General features: G+C 37.6%; 1 protein-coding gene across 11 annotated transcripts in view; it reads right to left on the bottom strand.

Moving 5' to 3' along the window:
* The window catches only part of NRG1 (neuregulin 1), a 1033559-nt gene that overhangs the window by 31328 nt on the left and 986966 nt on the right, over nucleotides 1-15265 (bottom strand). For all 11 annotated transcript variants that reach the window (XM_060085726.1, XM_060085730.1, XM_060085729.1 and 8 more), the window contains one exon: nucleotides 2541-2670. In XM_060085726.1, coding sequence (XP_059941709.1) covers nucleotides 2541-2670 — 130 coding nt within the window. The remainder of the gene's footprint in view (nucleotides 1-2540; nucleotides 2671-15265) is intronic.

Below are 15265 nucleotides of genomic sequence, written 5' to 3'. Positions count from 1 at the left end.
GGAGCGGCTGGGCCCGTGAGCCATGGCCGCTGAGCCTGCACATCCGGAGCCTGTGCTCCGCAACGGGAGAGGCCACAACAGTGAGAGGCCCGCGTACCGCAAATAAACAAACAAATAAATAAATAAATAAAAATAAAAAGGAGAAGCATTTAAAGGAACTATAATTTTAAGTGTTTTTTTCAAGTGATTTATTAAAACATAATTAGGTTGTATGTCTATGACTAGGACAGAATAAAGGATTACCCATATAATAAATGCACCTCATATTTTACAGATTATAATTCTCAGCTTCTGGTATTTTCTATTTTCATAGAGAAAATCTTACAGGAAACTATAAAATTTGGTCATCCCCCAGGTACACACTGCTATATTTAAAAAGGATAACCAACAAGGACCTACTGTAGAGCACAGGGAACTCTGCTCAATGTTATGTGGCCGCCTGGATGGGAGGGGAGTCTGGGGGAGAATGGATACATGTACATGTATGGCTGAGTCGCTTTGCTGTGCACCTGAAACTACCACAGCATTGTTCATCGCCTATACTCCAGTATAAAATAAAAAGTAAAAAAAAAAAATTGGTCATCCCCATACACTATGATAAATATGTGCAGGGAGGAATGTTTGGGCTGTATTCACAGCAAGTTGGCAGAACCAGTCTAAAACTGACCAACTTTAATTCTTTGCTATAGGTATGCTGAGTTGAATATACTGGTTGTCAAAAAGTGAATCTTTAATTTTAAAACAATAAACACTGAGAGTCATAAAATCCTTCAGACCTGAAAGAAATGATTTTTTCTATATACTCTTTCACTTTTATCTTGCTTTAAAGCTTTGAAAAGACTCTGACTTATTAACTTTATCTTGGCTTATAACTATTACCTATATCTATGAAAGGGATATTTAGTAATTGAAATTAGAATTTTACTCTTGTGATTCCTAGTCTTTTATTCACTACAAAAGTAATAAAGTACAAAAGCATAAGATCCTATAAGGATAATGAAAGTAATAATAAAATAAAATAATAAAATAAATAAAAGACTATAGCTGCTTTTATAAGTTGTCTGTTTTCATTGATAGAATCGGCCACACAACCAGCAAAACTTGTCTTCTCTGCTTCTACTCTATTAAAAGGAGAGATGTGGAGGGCAAAAAAGCCGATCTGGGAGGTACTTGCTTACAGCCCTGAGGTCCCACGAGACATTCTACACATAGCCCGTGTCTAGATCAGCACAGGAACAGCAAAACGTTTCTACCAAAATGGCATTTTTGTTTGGTGTTATGATTTTAAAATATATGTCCTTTAAGATGCATTTTATTACTTACAAACAGTGAAGGCTTTCTTAGAAAAGGGACTTAAATATTTGCATACTATTTATATGATGTAGAAGAGAATTGGCCTTCTTAATGATTTCTTGTGCCTTTTTTCTCATTTTGCTAATTGCTCTTTCTATTAGCTCATCTGTCTCTCTGACAAACTTGTTCTTCTTTGTCAACATTTGGGTCACAAGCTAGTAATATTCTGGAGCCAGAGATGATTGTTATGATGATATTTTTTTTTCTCATTTAGGACAAGCACTGCTACTTTAGAACAGTGGGATACAGCTCTTAGTCAACTGCAAAATAAATGTGTATTTTTCACCGCATATTTAAATATCTTTTACCACATCAAATTATTTGAGTCCATGGACCACACAGAACCTAAATATCAAGCGTAGACTAAAAATGCATGGCACAATAAACACGTGCTTTTTAATGAGACCTACTAATTTTAACTGCAAGGTTTAAATATTTAATGTAACCTTACTGACAACATCTTTGTTTAATTCTGTCTGTTGAGAGAGAATAACTGTGATACTTCTTAATGGTTCATTAACTCCTCAGGTCATTGGAGAGAGCGCCATTCTAAATATATCTATAAATAACTGTAGTACATGAAAGAACACTCTGCCTTCTACATGCAATGATGCTACACACACTAAATGCATTTCCAAACAAATGCAAGTTGCTGATTTTTCATTAGTGAGATCGACCTAAATTCCATTTTTAAAAAGGAGTTATAAAAGAATAAGCTAATGCCAAGTGTAACAGATGTGTCAGTAAAGAATCTTCTGCACTTCTGCTTCTTTTAGTTGTCCTATTCGTTTTGCAGGTGACCACCGGGGTAAAAAGGAACATCATCTTACAGCTTCATCCATACACTGGATGGAGACGTAGGTATCCAAAGTTCCAGACCTCTATGATATTTGCACATCTCTCTTAGGTAACAATGAGGAAAACCACGAGGAAAGCAACTTTATAAATATGAAGGCAAAAAAAAAAAAAAAACAACAACCCACCTTGAAAAAGGCAAAATGACATTCTGGATATAACAGAGAAGATGATAAATGGTATGAACTTTTCACAACACTTTAAAAATAAAACAGCATTATTCAAAGGATGCAACGAAATTGGAAAAAGCAGCAACGATACATCATGAGACATGGAATCATCTAAAAGAAGCAGTCATGGACATAAGCCACACAGAGGATTTCTTTTCTTACTTGCACAAGTATCTTGAGGGGTTTGAAAGGTCTTTCACCATGAAGCACTCGCCTCCATTCACACAGAAAGTTTTCTCCTTCTCTGCACACTTGACAAGATGGCTTGTCCCAGTGGTAGATGTAGATGTGGCTGGATAAAAGATAAAGAAGGGGAAAGGTTTATACCCATCTTTCCCTCTTCTAAGCAGCCTTTAATCTTAAATTCTCTTAAAAGAAAGAGTTCATATAAGATACGGCATACTCCACTAAACTTTCAGGCTTAATAAATAACAGCAAAGATGTTAAGTACTTTCTGGGTGTAATTAAATATAATAAAATTATAAAAGGTAATTATAGTTAATTAATTTAATTATAATTAAATAGGCAACAGGTTCAACATTTCTTATAACTAATACTTTTTCTAAGGAAGTTGGAAAAGAGAACATCTATTGTCATTAAGAAAAATACATTTTCCAGGAAGGCTCAAAAATAATGACATAAATTCATATCAGTGCAACTGAATGTAGATATCAATTTTTAATGGCAACTAATTAATAAAATTATTTTTTTTGAAATTATGTGATATATGTGCATGGACTTGATATTTTTTAGACATAATGTATAGCAAAGAAAAATACAAGGTGGCTTATTTGTTCCTAATGAAAAAAATATTATTAATTGAGTATGTATTAATGTATAGATCGGGGGCATTCTGTTCAAAATTTCCATTCTATTCTAATTTCTACTCAGAAGAATATTATTGAATGTCTGATTGCCATCACGCTTTTGAAGAAATGCAAAGACAGTCTAACATTGCTGCCAATGTAGAATAAAGCACTGCAAAATTCATACATTCTGAAGTAGGAGTAGAAACAAGTTTTAATTTTGGTTGGCAATGTCTTCATGTGATAAATCTGATTATTCACTTGCCTTCAAACTTCACAGTTATTGGAAAGTCACGCTGACACTGATTGCTCCACCTTTAGGTGCAGGGATTAAATGAAGCCAAAGTCCTGAGACTGTAAGAGCATTTAGTCTCAGAACTTCTCCCCAAGTACAGCATTGGGAGCCCCCTAAACACTGCTCAGTCTCAACCCCAAACAGTCTAACTCCCAACATAATGTTTATCACTGACATTATCAAGATGAAACGTAAAACCAACATGTCCAGCCAACAAACATTCTATTTACTCTCCCGAGGTAGAGAGAGTCCATCTTCAGACATAAGTTTTTCTCGTCGATTATCTGACTCATTCTTAGTGACTTTTAATTCTTTGTCTTCCTTATCAATTTCTATTTTACGATTTGCGTGTGAAACTCAGATGCCCTTGTTTATTTTATTTGACCTGCCGTATTTTTCCATTTTCTCCTGCCTTTCTTTTTCATTTCCTTCACAAGCGCACATTTTGCTTTGACATTTAACCAATTGTGACCCTAACTCTGCTTGATTTTTACTCTACCTGATTGAAATACTGAGCATCTGATTATTCAGTTTCTAAACGACTCGAGGCCTTTCTTGCCTCTTATTCTCCTGTTTATGGCATGTTTGGGACCATTTCTCTGTTCTCACCATGGCTTTCAGGAGGAACAGCAAAGGACAGTCAAATGATTTGACCTTTGGAGACAGATCTGGTTCAAATCCCATCTCCTACTAGCTTTGTGTCCTTGAGCAAGTCACCTAACCATCCAGAGGGTCAATGTTCCCATTTAGAAAACAGGGTAAGGGCACTCTTACAGGACTCTTCTAGAGATAAAAGGAATTGGCACAAAACTGGCATCCGAAGAGTAATAGCAGGTATGATTACTGAACAAATAGGGAAGAATCTTAATTTTGGTATCTATCAATCAGATGTAAAATTTGATAACAGAAATCTGAAGAGTTCAAAGAAGCATGTTTTCCTTGAATCATTGTTATGGGTAATTAAGAACTGGGTCAACTTTCAAATTATTGCAACACAAAGTCCTTTTCAGAATGCATTTCCAGATGTCCAGCTCGGGTCTACAAACCCAACCAAAAGAACCAGGGAGAGAGAGGAGAGAGGTGATGTTACCCTCTGCCAGCAGCTACACTTTTACCATCTTTATCAGGAAGAGGGGAAACACAGCTTGCATCCTTTGGTCTATAAAATCACGGAGTAGACAATTTCTACACATCACGTAGCATAGATTTTAACATAATATTATATCTTCATGTGAAAAACTGTTTACTTAGGTGCTATGGATATTTTCATCCATGGCGACTGCTTTTAAAAAAATATTAGGAGAGAGTTTGTCTTAAATGTTAAAGGTTTTGTGCTTACGAGTTTCAGTTGCTGACAGGGATCTATGGGGATGACACACTGGACAGAGTATTTTTGCCGAGGGGACCCCCTGCAGCGTTCTGTCACCATCATTCCTGCAAAGGAGCCCTGAGCCTCAAGCAGACCCCAGTGGTCCCTGAATCCCTGACAGGCTGCTAAGAATTACCCCTCATCCAAACTGGGCAGCAAACCCTGCAGCAGGCTCTTTCAGGACAAATGCTGAGGCTTTTTATTAAAAACAACAAAATCAACCCCCTCCTCGCCAAAGCAGACCCTCCATATTAATTGCAAACTTACAATGAAAATTAGCTGTGACAGAGACAAGAGACAGAAACATCATACCTATTCCTTGGATTTTCTGATCTTGTGTTATCAAATAAGTAGGATTAAGAAATGCCCGTTAAAACTAGAAACAATCCCTTTTTTTCAGTCCTTTAAAAGTATTTTTCTTGATATGATTATCCTTTGAATTATCCTGCAGCTCTGAGTTATGACACATTCTTTTTTTTTTTTTTTTTTTTTGGTACGTGGGCCTCTCACTGTTGTGGCCTCTCCCGTTGCAGAACACAGGCTCCGGACGCGCAGGCTCAGCGGCCATGGCTCACGGGCCCAGCCGCTCCGCGGCATGTGGGATCTTCCCAGACCGGGGCATGAACCCGTGTCCCCCGCATCGGCAGGCGGACTCTCAACCACTGCACCACCAGGGAAGCCCATGACACATCCATTTGAAAAATTCTTAGATCATGACTTGACACTAGGAATGGGCTAGTTGATCATAAAATAATTCTTGGAGAGAATGAAGTAGCAGCTCTCTTACGTGTCATGGACTATCCTGCTTAGCGCTTTTATCCTTTAGTAGCAGCGAAAACAAAAATGATCATGGAATTGCAAAGCAGCAGTTATCTCCCAGGTGACACAAAGTGTGGACCAACTGGGTTACAGCTGTTCTGAACCAACAGCCAAGCACAGGAATAAGTTGTAATTGTCAGAAGAACCTGGGATCTGGATGGTGATATATGAACCTTTCAGATTTTTGCCAAGTTTCCTTATATATTCTCCTTAGTTGACCGCAGTGCACAGTCAGCCCTAAGCACATCTATAAATTTTGCAGTGATATCCTTTCGCTTTGGCCTATATACGCTGTATTGCTAAGTCAGTTTCCGTGTGGTAATTCTGCCAGAAATTAATGAAACAGACAAAGCAGGTTCTCAAACCAAACTGTGGAAACAGCATTCTTTCTGGGGGAGCTGGCAGGAATTTATCAGGGGTAAAGCTAACAGTTTTGCCAACAGAATGTGCTTTTGATATATAAAAGATGAGCTTCATAGCTGTTCCTGGCAGTAGGTGACATAGATCTCACTCATTCAATCCTTAATGAAAACTGCTTCCCTCTGCTTTGTAACTAGTTTGTCATAATCTGGGAGTTGGTCAACTTCTAGTAAGTGCTAACTGGACAGCAATTGGGAACACTGATAAGTGTGACTTCATTACTTTTAAGTTTATCATTTATATGAACGTTTTATCCCAAACACACTTTCCTTGGGATGTTACCAATTACAAAATTATAAGGAAGAAAGTATAAGTACAGCAGTTAACTTGTTACCAGAGGATTTCTTCCGAGTGTTTCACTCTCCACCCCGTCTGTCTTGGTAGTATAGATCAGGACTAGTGACCATTCTGGGGAAGTCTGAACAGTTCTCTGACTTAGCCAAGGATTTGGACACTAAGATGACCATTTAAAGATCCGCCAGGGGGCTTCCCTGGTGGCGCAGTGGTTGAGAGTCCACCTGCCGATGCAGGGGACACGGGTTCATGCCCTGATCCGGGAGGATCCCACATGCCGCGGAGCGGCTGGGCCCGTGAGCCATGGCCGCTGAGCCTGCGCGTCCGGAGCCTGTGCTCCGCAATGGGAGAGGCCACAACAGTGAGAGGCCCGCGTACCGCAAAAAAAAAAAAAAAAAAAAAAAGATTCCCCAAATCCTGCACCAGGAAATTGGACTCTCTCCTTTCTAGCCCGCCCTCCCTTCCCTAACCCTTCTCCTCCCTCCCACCCTCCTTCCCTCCCTCCTTTTTTCCTTCCTTTCACAGTTCTTTAATGACCACCTATTATATGCGAGGCATAATAATAACTAAAGTTACTGGGGTTGAAAATTGTAAGACTGTAAAGAATGCTCCCTAAAAGGAGACCTTTATAGATGAAATGTAGTGAAATGACCCTGGAGTTAGCTGAGAAGAATCAGGGGACCAAGACACAATTTTGCCAATTACTAGCTGTGGGACTCTGGTCCAGCTACCTGCCTCAGTATACTCAGCTGCAAAAATGAGGTATCGCAGGGTTGCTGCAGAGTTTGATAAAACACTTTGTCAGTTGCAAAACTGCACACAAATAGAGGATCTGTTTCCATTACTAATGGCATAAATATGGAACAAAGAGAATCAAAAACATGTCTGTCCAGACACTGTAAGTACACATAATCAAGCCTCGAATGTTGTTTCTTAGCAAATTATTCTTCTACAAAATGTGAAGAGATGGTCTGATTTGGAGGGGTAACCACTGAATGATTGCAAAGCATCAAGTAAATATCAATAACTTACTCTAACTTTTTCAAAACCACTGTCAATAATTTATACCCATTCAATTGGCTTACAAAATAAAACTGAAGAACAATTTGAGTTAAAAGAAAAAGAAGCTATCTTAAATGTGTCATTATTTTCAACTTTCCAGATCCACACAATTCTCTAATATTTCTTAAAAAATTTTTTTATTGAAGTATAGTTGATTTACAATATCGTGTAAGTTTCAGGTGTATTTCTCTAATATTTCTGACCAAGCTTCCAAGTTACATGAATTCATTGTATTTATAATCTTGTGTGTTATTGTAACAGTTTAAAAACTCTAAAAAATTTAAAAATAGTTTGATGTCCATTGAATATGGGCCATAGTATAAACTCTGTTTATAACTCAACATTTTGGAAATCACGTACTATTGCACACTTTAGTAAATACACAGAATAAAACTTGGAGGAGTAATTGAGTGTTCTCTGCTCATTACTCAATATTTTCCCATGGACACACAGTATTTCCTATAGAATACCAGCCTTTTTCTGCTCAGAGACAGGCTAAAAAGAAAATAATGCTGGAAAGGATGCTTCCCTTTCTTGCTTGTGTTAAGTGGTGTTTTCCTTATCAGTGAAGTAGACAGCACTAACAGACCAGGGCCATTACACAAATGCAAACTACTGATAAGAAGCCAGTCTCTTTTTCTTTGACAATTAGCAGGAATTAGTATGAGTGTATAGTGTTTACCCCAAGAAGCAATCATTAGCTCCTATCTGCCCTGAGCAAAAAAGCCCTGACTAGGAGTTTTTAGGACAATTCTTAACGATTTACTCGCAGAAGATTAAATCACTCTCTGCAGTTTTCTCAATAACATATACAATATTAACAATTTTTATATTCTAACTTTTTATATTCTAAATATTAACAATTTTTATATTCTAACATGAAACTGTCAATCGCTACAAAGTTGTAGGTTTTTTTTAAAAATCCTTACCTGTGATATCTTCCATGGCTATGTATTTAGAAATCTGCATGCATTCTTGCTCTTTGATCTCCCAGTTTAAAAAAAAATCTGAAATTATTATTCTTGCTCAGAATATAGCTCCTCAGCAATTATGTACCAGAGCACTTTGAACTTCTACTGGGAAGAAATGCTTATGTGGTTCCTGAAAATGACGCTCTGGCTCAGAAGCTGAGCAGGAAAAGCCATGCCACCTAATGCAGCTTCTACAGATGCCAACGGAAGGATGCGGGAGGCATTAGTTCTCCAAACGAAAATCCAGAGCCAGATTCAGAACCACTAAAGCATCACCATTCTGGGTTGGCATTTTTTTGCAAGTAGTAATTCAATCCGTTGCTGAATAGCAAATAGGTACTTGAGAAAAAAATGATAGAAGATCAAAGAAACCCATCCTGACTTGGAGGTTCCCAGAGCCCATCTCCTTGGCCTCTCCGCTACTGAACTCTGCTATAGAAACAAACAGGGAAGCCAGGGAAGAACCATCACGAGACCAGAAATGGAACCAGAACTTTCTAAACTAGAATTAGGGCATCTCAATTCATGGACCTCAGGACTTGGTGACATGGTAGATTACCTACAAGGTGAGAGTCTGTTCAAAGAATAAGCCGACACCAAGGGCTGGTGGAGGTTAACTGGTTTAAGTAGTGAACTTGAGCTTTGGCATCATAACACACATAGAATGGGAGACCCAAAAGAATCTTCACATAGTGTCTAATTTATCCCATATTGAAAAAGAGGATACAGATCATCTCAAAAGAACAGTTCTGCAGTCTTTCATCAAATACCTCCAGCTAAAAATTCACGAAAGTGTACAGGCTGCCCAAGGTCACATAAGTGAATTTGGACATGCTTGTTTTCTGTTTTCTTACACGTACAGTGGGCCTGAAGTAGGTTAACAGGATTGCCTTTAGATCCCTCCCTCCTTTACAAGCTCTCAGGGCAGACCCTAATATTTTCAGTCCCTAATATTTTTTCTTCCTTCTGCAGCAGAATGAAAAGTGACCCTTGGGTGTTTCTCCTCATAAAACAAAATTCTAATTTTTGTTGTAACACTGAGCTCATTTGTAGCTAAACAGAAAGGAGATCCTAAGTTCCCAGCAGTTGCTGAGCAAATGCTTTGGTGTCATTAGATAGTGTTCTCCTTAGAAAAATAAAAATTGTCAACAAAGGTTATTTTTCAAACACAGAAGTGGCTGTTTTTTTTTTCTTTTTTTCTGACAGCACATTTTGCTCATGACACAGGGTAATCATTCTAGTCTACTACTTCTTAGAGCAACATGTCAATGGCATAAATGTCTTTAGGATGTCTTAGCTTTTCTAAAGAAGAAGGAGTCTCCTCCCACAGTGTATGGCTGGCCAGGTGGTTACAAGAAAGCTACATTTTCTTCCTTACAAAGCCAATAATCTTCTCTTAGCTAAGAAGCCAGCTCCAGAAATACAGTTCTGTTATATATTTTCTACTAATCACTGACAGTTTTATCTGAGTATAAAATTTCCATAGCCAGAAGTCAACGAACTTTCAAGCTGTTCCTTGAATCTTTTCCTATCAACACCTATTCTAAAGGAGTAAGATCCATCTAGCCTACAAAGCAAATATTAGCAGTCAGTTGACTGGCTTAATTTGATATATTTATAATCTCATCAGGCTAAAGGTAGAAGGGGCACATTCTTTACTGTATTCTGCATAGTTTACCAGTATCAATTTGGTTGGGAGAAGGTCATATCAATGTAGAAAATGTTAACCTGTCATTTTCCAAATTAGTCAAAAGTTTGGAGCATCAAACAGAACACATCAAAACAAAGGGAACTGATCAAGGATTCAGTTACTAGGCGAGCTGCTGAAATTACCATGTGACATTTAATGACATAGGTTAATTTATTCATCAACCAAAATACACTCAGAAATGAAAGTAGATGAAAGATCAAAAGACAGAAACTATGAGGCAAATTCATTATCTTATTCATCAAATTAAAAAAAATCATGGCATATCAAAAATAAAAGCCATATGGTCATTTCAATAAATAGAGAATCAACATTGATGAGACTGAAAATCAATTTCTCTAAAACTATCTACAAAGTATTCTTACCTCCAAAAATCAAATCTGAATTTAATCAAGCATCCAGATACAGCTACTAATTTACAGGAAGAACACAGGCCAGAGGAACATATAAAAGAACACCATGGGATGCAATCAGCAAAGCCCAATCTATGGAGAACTCTACAGGGCAAATAACCTGATTTCTTAAGAAAAAATTAAAAGAAGATAAAAAGACAAAGAGAGCTAGAGCTAGAGACAGACCAAAGGGTGAGAGAAAAGAAAAACCTAAAATATAGACATTAAAAAGAGACATTAAACCAACTGCAATGAGTGAAACTTATTTGGATCCTGATGTAAGAGGAAATCTGATCACTGATTACAAAGGGTTATCATTAATTGGTATATGTGTCATATACTACCCAAGGCAATCTACTGATTCAGTGCAATCCCTATCAAACTACCACTGGCATTTTTCACAGAACTAGAACAAAAAATTTCACAATTTGTCTGGAAACACAAAAGACCCTGAATAGCCAAAGCAATCTTGAGAAAGAAAAACAGAGCTGGAGGAATCAGGCTTCCTGACTTCAGACTATACTACAAAGCTACAGTAATCAAGACAATGCAGTACTGGGTACAAAAACAAAAATATAGATCAATGGAACAGGACAGAAAGCCCAGAGATAAACCCACACACATATGGTCAACTTATCTTTGATAAAGGAGGCAAAAATATACAGTGGTGAAAACACAGCCTCTTCAATAAGTGGTGTTGGGAAAACTGGACAGCTGCATGTAAAAGAATGAAACTAGAACACCCCCTAACACCATACACAAAAATAAACTCAAAATGGACTTAAGACCTAAATGTAAGGCCAGACACTCTAAAAGTCTTAGAGGAAAACATAGGCAGAACACTCTATGACACAAATCACAGCAAGATCCTTTTTGACCCAGCTCCTAGAGAAATGGAAATAAAAACAAAAATAAACAAATGGGACCTAATGAAATTGAAAAGCTTTTGCACAGCAAAGGAAACCATAAACAAGATGAAAAGACAACCCTCAGAATGAGAGAAAATATTTGCAAATGAAGCAACTGACAAAGGATTAATCCCCAAAATATACAAGCAGCTCATACAGCTCAATATCAAAAAATCAAACAACCCAATCCAAAAATGGTCAGAAGACTTGAATAGACATTTCTCCAAAGAAGATATACAGATTGCCAACAAACACATGAAAGGATGTTCAACATCACTAATCATTAGAGAAATGCAAATCAAAACTACAGTGAAGTATCACCTCACACCGGTCAGAATGGCCATCACCAAAAAATCTACAAACAATAAATGCTGGAGAGGGTGTGGAGAAAAGGGAACCCTCTTGCACTGTTGGTGGGAATGTAAATTGACACAGCCACTGTGGAGAACACTATGGAGGTTCCTTAAAAAACTAAAAATAGAACTACCATATGACCCAGCAATCCCACTACTGGGCATATACCCCGAGAAAACCATAATTCAAAAAGAGTCATGTACCACAATGTTCACTGCAGCTCTATTTACAATGGCCAGGACATGGAAGCAACCTCAGTGTCCATCAACAGATGAATGGATAAAGTAGATGTGGCACATATATATAATGGAATATTACTCAAGCATAAAAAGAAATGAAATTGAATTATTTGTAGTGAGGTGGATGGACCTAGAGTCTGTCATACCGAGTGCAGTAAGTCAGAAAGAGAAAAATAAATACCGTATGCTAACACATATATATGGAATCTTAAAAAAAAAAAAAGGTTCTGATGAACCTAGAGGCAGGACAGGAATAAAGACGCAGACATAGAGAATGGACTGGAGGACAAGGGGAGGGGGAAGGGTAAGCTGGGACGAAGTGAGAGAATGGCATTGACATATATACACTATTAAATGTAAAATAGATAGCTAGTGGGAAGCAGCCGCATAGCACAGGGAGATCAGCTCGGTGCTTTGTGACCACCTAGAGGGATGGGATGGGGAGGGTGGGAGGGAGACGCAATAGGGAGGGGATATGGGGGTATATGTATATGTATAGCTGATTCACTTTGTTGTACAGCAGAAACTAACACAACATTGTAAAGCAATTATACTCCAATAAAGATGTTAAAAAATTGGTATATGTGTCAAATGCATTATGGTTATGTTTAAAAATAGCTCTTATCTTTCAGATACATGCTGAAATATTTATACATTGAATAATAAGATGTCTGGGATTTACTTCAAAATAGTAAGAGGGAAGGGAAGTGAGTGAAATCAGGATACAACAAAACTGATAACTGCTGAACTGGATGATGGCTCCATGGAAATTTGCTATATCATTCTTTGTACTTTCATACGTTCAATATGCATGTTTAAATTTATACATATATATGTACATGCTTTAATATATGCTTACATACATTTAAAACTTAAAAATGCAAAAATACCAATTTCAGCCTTTTCAAAACATGTCTTTATAAAGTGGAATTAGAATGATAATCTGTGCAACCTCAAGATGCTGACTGTTAGCCACCAATCTAAATCATACTTAACCCTGAAACTCTTGGAGGGGTGGTTTCCTTAATATCAAGAACAAGACAGGAATGGTGACTACTGGTGCTACTATTTAACACTGCTCTGAAAGTTCTCGCCAATGCAACAAGACAGGAATAACAAATTGTGGTACAACTGTAGGAAATGAGGAGATAAAATAAGCACTATTAGAAGATGATATGATTGGATATCAGTATTACCTAGCAAGAAAACCTAATAAAATAAAAGGATTATATTCACAACAGCAATAGGAACTATAAATCATTTAGGTCAGCTAGGTGTGAACCTAACAATAAATATTTAGAATAGGAGATACTTTCAAAGGGTAATATATTAAGAAGGGGAACTGGGTCTGTGCTTGGGGTAGAAGAAGGCATTATATTAAAGGGAAAAGCAAATGAATTTATGGAGGTAGAAAAATGAATGTCATGTTCAGTGAAAGGTAGTAGTTCAGTTTGGGAGATGGATCATAAATAGGGAGGTGAAGTTAATGAGGCTATAAAATAATAATACATCCATATTAAAAAAGCCCTTGGCAACCTGGCTGTAATTAATATTTAATCTGTAGGTCATGGAGAGAGTTGGGGGTTTGCTTACAGCTGTGACTAATAAAATTAATGGTCTATTCTATGGCCTTTGGAAAGGGAGAAAAATGGAGATGAGACCAGTGAAGAAGCTGATACAAAGGTCTAGATGAGAAAGGAAGATTGCTCAAACTAGCACAGTAATGATGGGAGAGGAATCAGCACCATACTGAAGAATTAACACTACTCTGTATTCATATACATTAAAATTAAGCAAGAACTAAATGCTGGGGTTTGTATTTCACACCTTGTATTGCACCTCTTTCTAAGGCATTCAAACTGCCTAACACACATTTTCTCTTTATTCTTCACACAGTCTAGGAAATACCCATGATATTCTTAGACAGAGGAACTGCGGCCCATTCTCAATACTCAAGAGTCACTGGTAAAATTAAAATGTCAAGTCTTGTAGCCACAACTACATGACTAACGCTTTCCTAATTTAACTATACCACATCTGTTGATATAAAGGAACCCATGACGAGCAGACAGTATCAGAGTTGGCCTCAAATTCTAAGTTACACAGATGATCAAGGTAGTGATATTCCTAAAAGTTACGCAAGCATCTCCCTGACAGGAAATGATTCCCGAAAAATCATTTTAAGTAATCTATATTTTCAGTGTCGTGCATAAGGCGCCTCTATAGAAGTATAGAAAAAAAATGGGGTCCAGACAACGCAGACACCATCTTCCAAGGTTCCAGGTTGGAGCCAGGCCTCTTTGATCAGTGGATCTGTAACACAACAAGCTTGAAGAATATTCCTTAGAAAGGCACCTCTGCAGTTCTAAAACCCCAGACAGTCCATTGTTACACACCATTTAGCCAAGTTACAGCAATTCTGTGTTTGTGTGATGGCTGTAGAGATAAAGAGCTGATCTCTGGTTCCATAAGTTCAGCATTTTCCTCACTGAGGCCAAAGGTTGCCGCATATAAAGGAATGAAGCCATAAAAGTATGTTCAGAACATAAGAACCTTGCTCTCTAACACTTGGCTAATTTCAGTGCGTGTATTTTCCCAGAACTCCCTGGAGTTCCTTGTTCCCAGGTTTGTGATCAGAATAGCAAAACATCCCTCTCTGTAAGAGGATGTGTCATAAAATGTGTATCTGCAGTTTTTAGGGTCCTAGCACAAATTCTATGTCACCAAATAGCACACAGAAACCTAACTTTTTTCAATACCGCTATTGCCATTTACACGTGGCCAATCTGAACAGGAATAAAACAAGGTTTCAAAAACACAAATAACTTTATTTACTTATTTATTTTTCTTCAGTATATTTTTTATTGAAGTGTAGTTGATTTACAATGCTGTGTTTATTTCTGCTGTACAGCAAAGTGATTCAGTTATACATATATACATTCTTTTTTTATATTCTTTTTCATTATGGTTTATCATAGGGTACTGAATATAGTTCTCTGTGATATACAGTAGGACCCTGTTGTTTCTCCATTCTATATATAAAAGCCTACATATGCTAACCCCAAACTCCCACCCCATCCCTCCCCCAAACCCCCTCCCCCTTGGCAACCACCAGTCTGTTCTCCATGTCTGTGATTCTGTTTCTGTTTCATAGATAGGTTCATTTGGAAAACACACATAACTTTAAATGCTTCATCTCAAGAAAACTTTTTGCCCTGCCCCCCAGAGGACTAGCTGGTCTCATAATACT

The sequence above is a fragment of the Mesoplodon densirostris genome, chromosome 20, assembly GCF_025265405.1.
Source record: "Mesoplodon densirostris isolate mMesDen1 chromosome 20, mMesDen1 primary haplotype, whole genome shotgun sequence".
NCBI lineage: Eukaryota > Metazoa > Chordata > Mammalia > Artiodactyla > Ziphiidae > Mesoplodon > Mesoplodon densirostris.
Note: the sequence above shows the minus strand (reverse complement) of the source record. Positions and strands in the feature narration are given on the sequence as shown.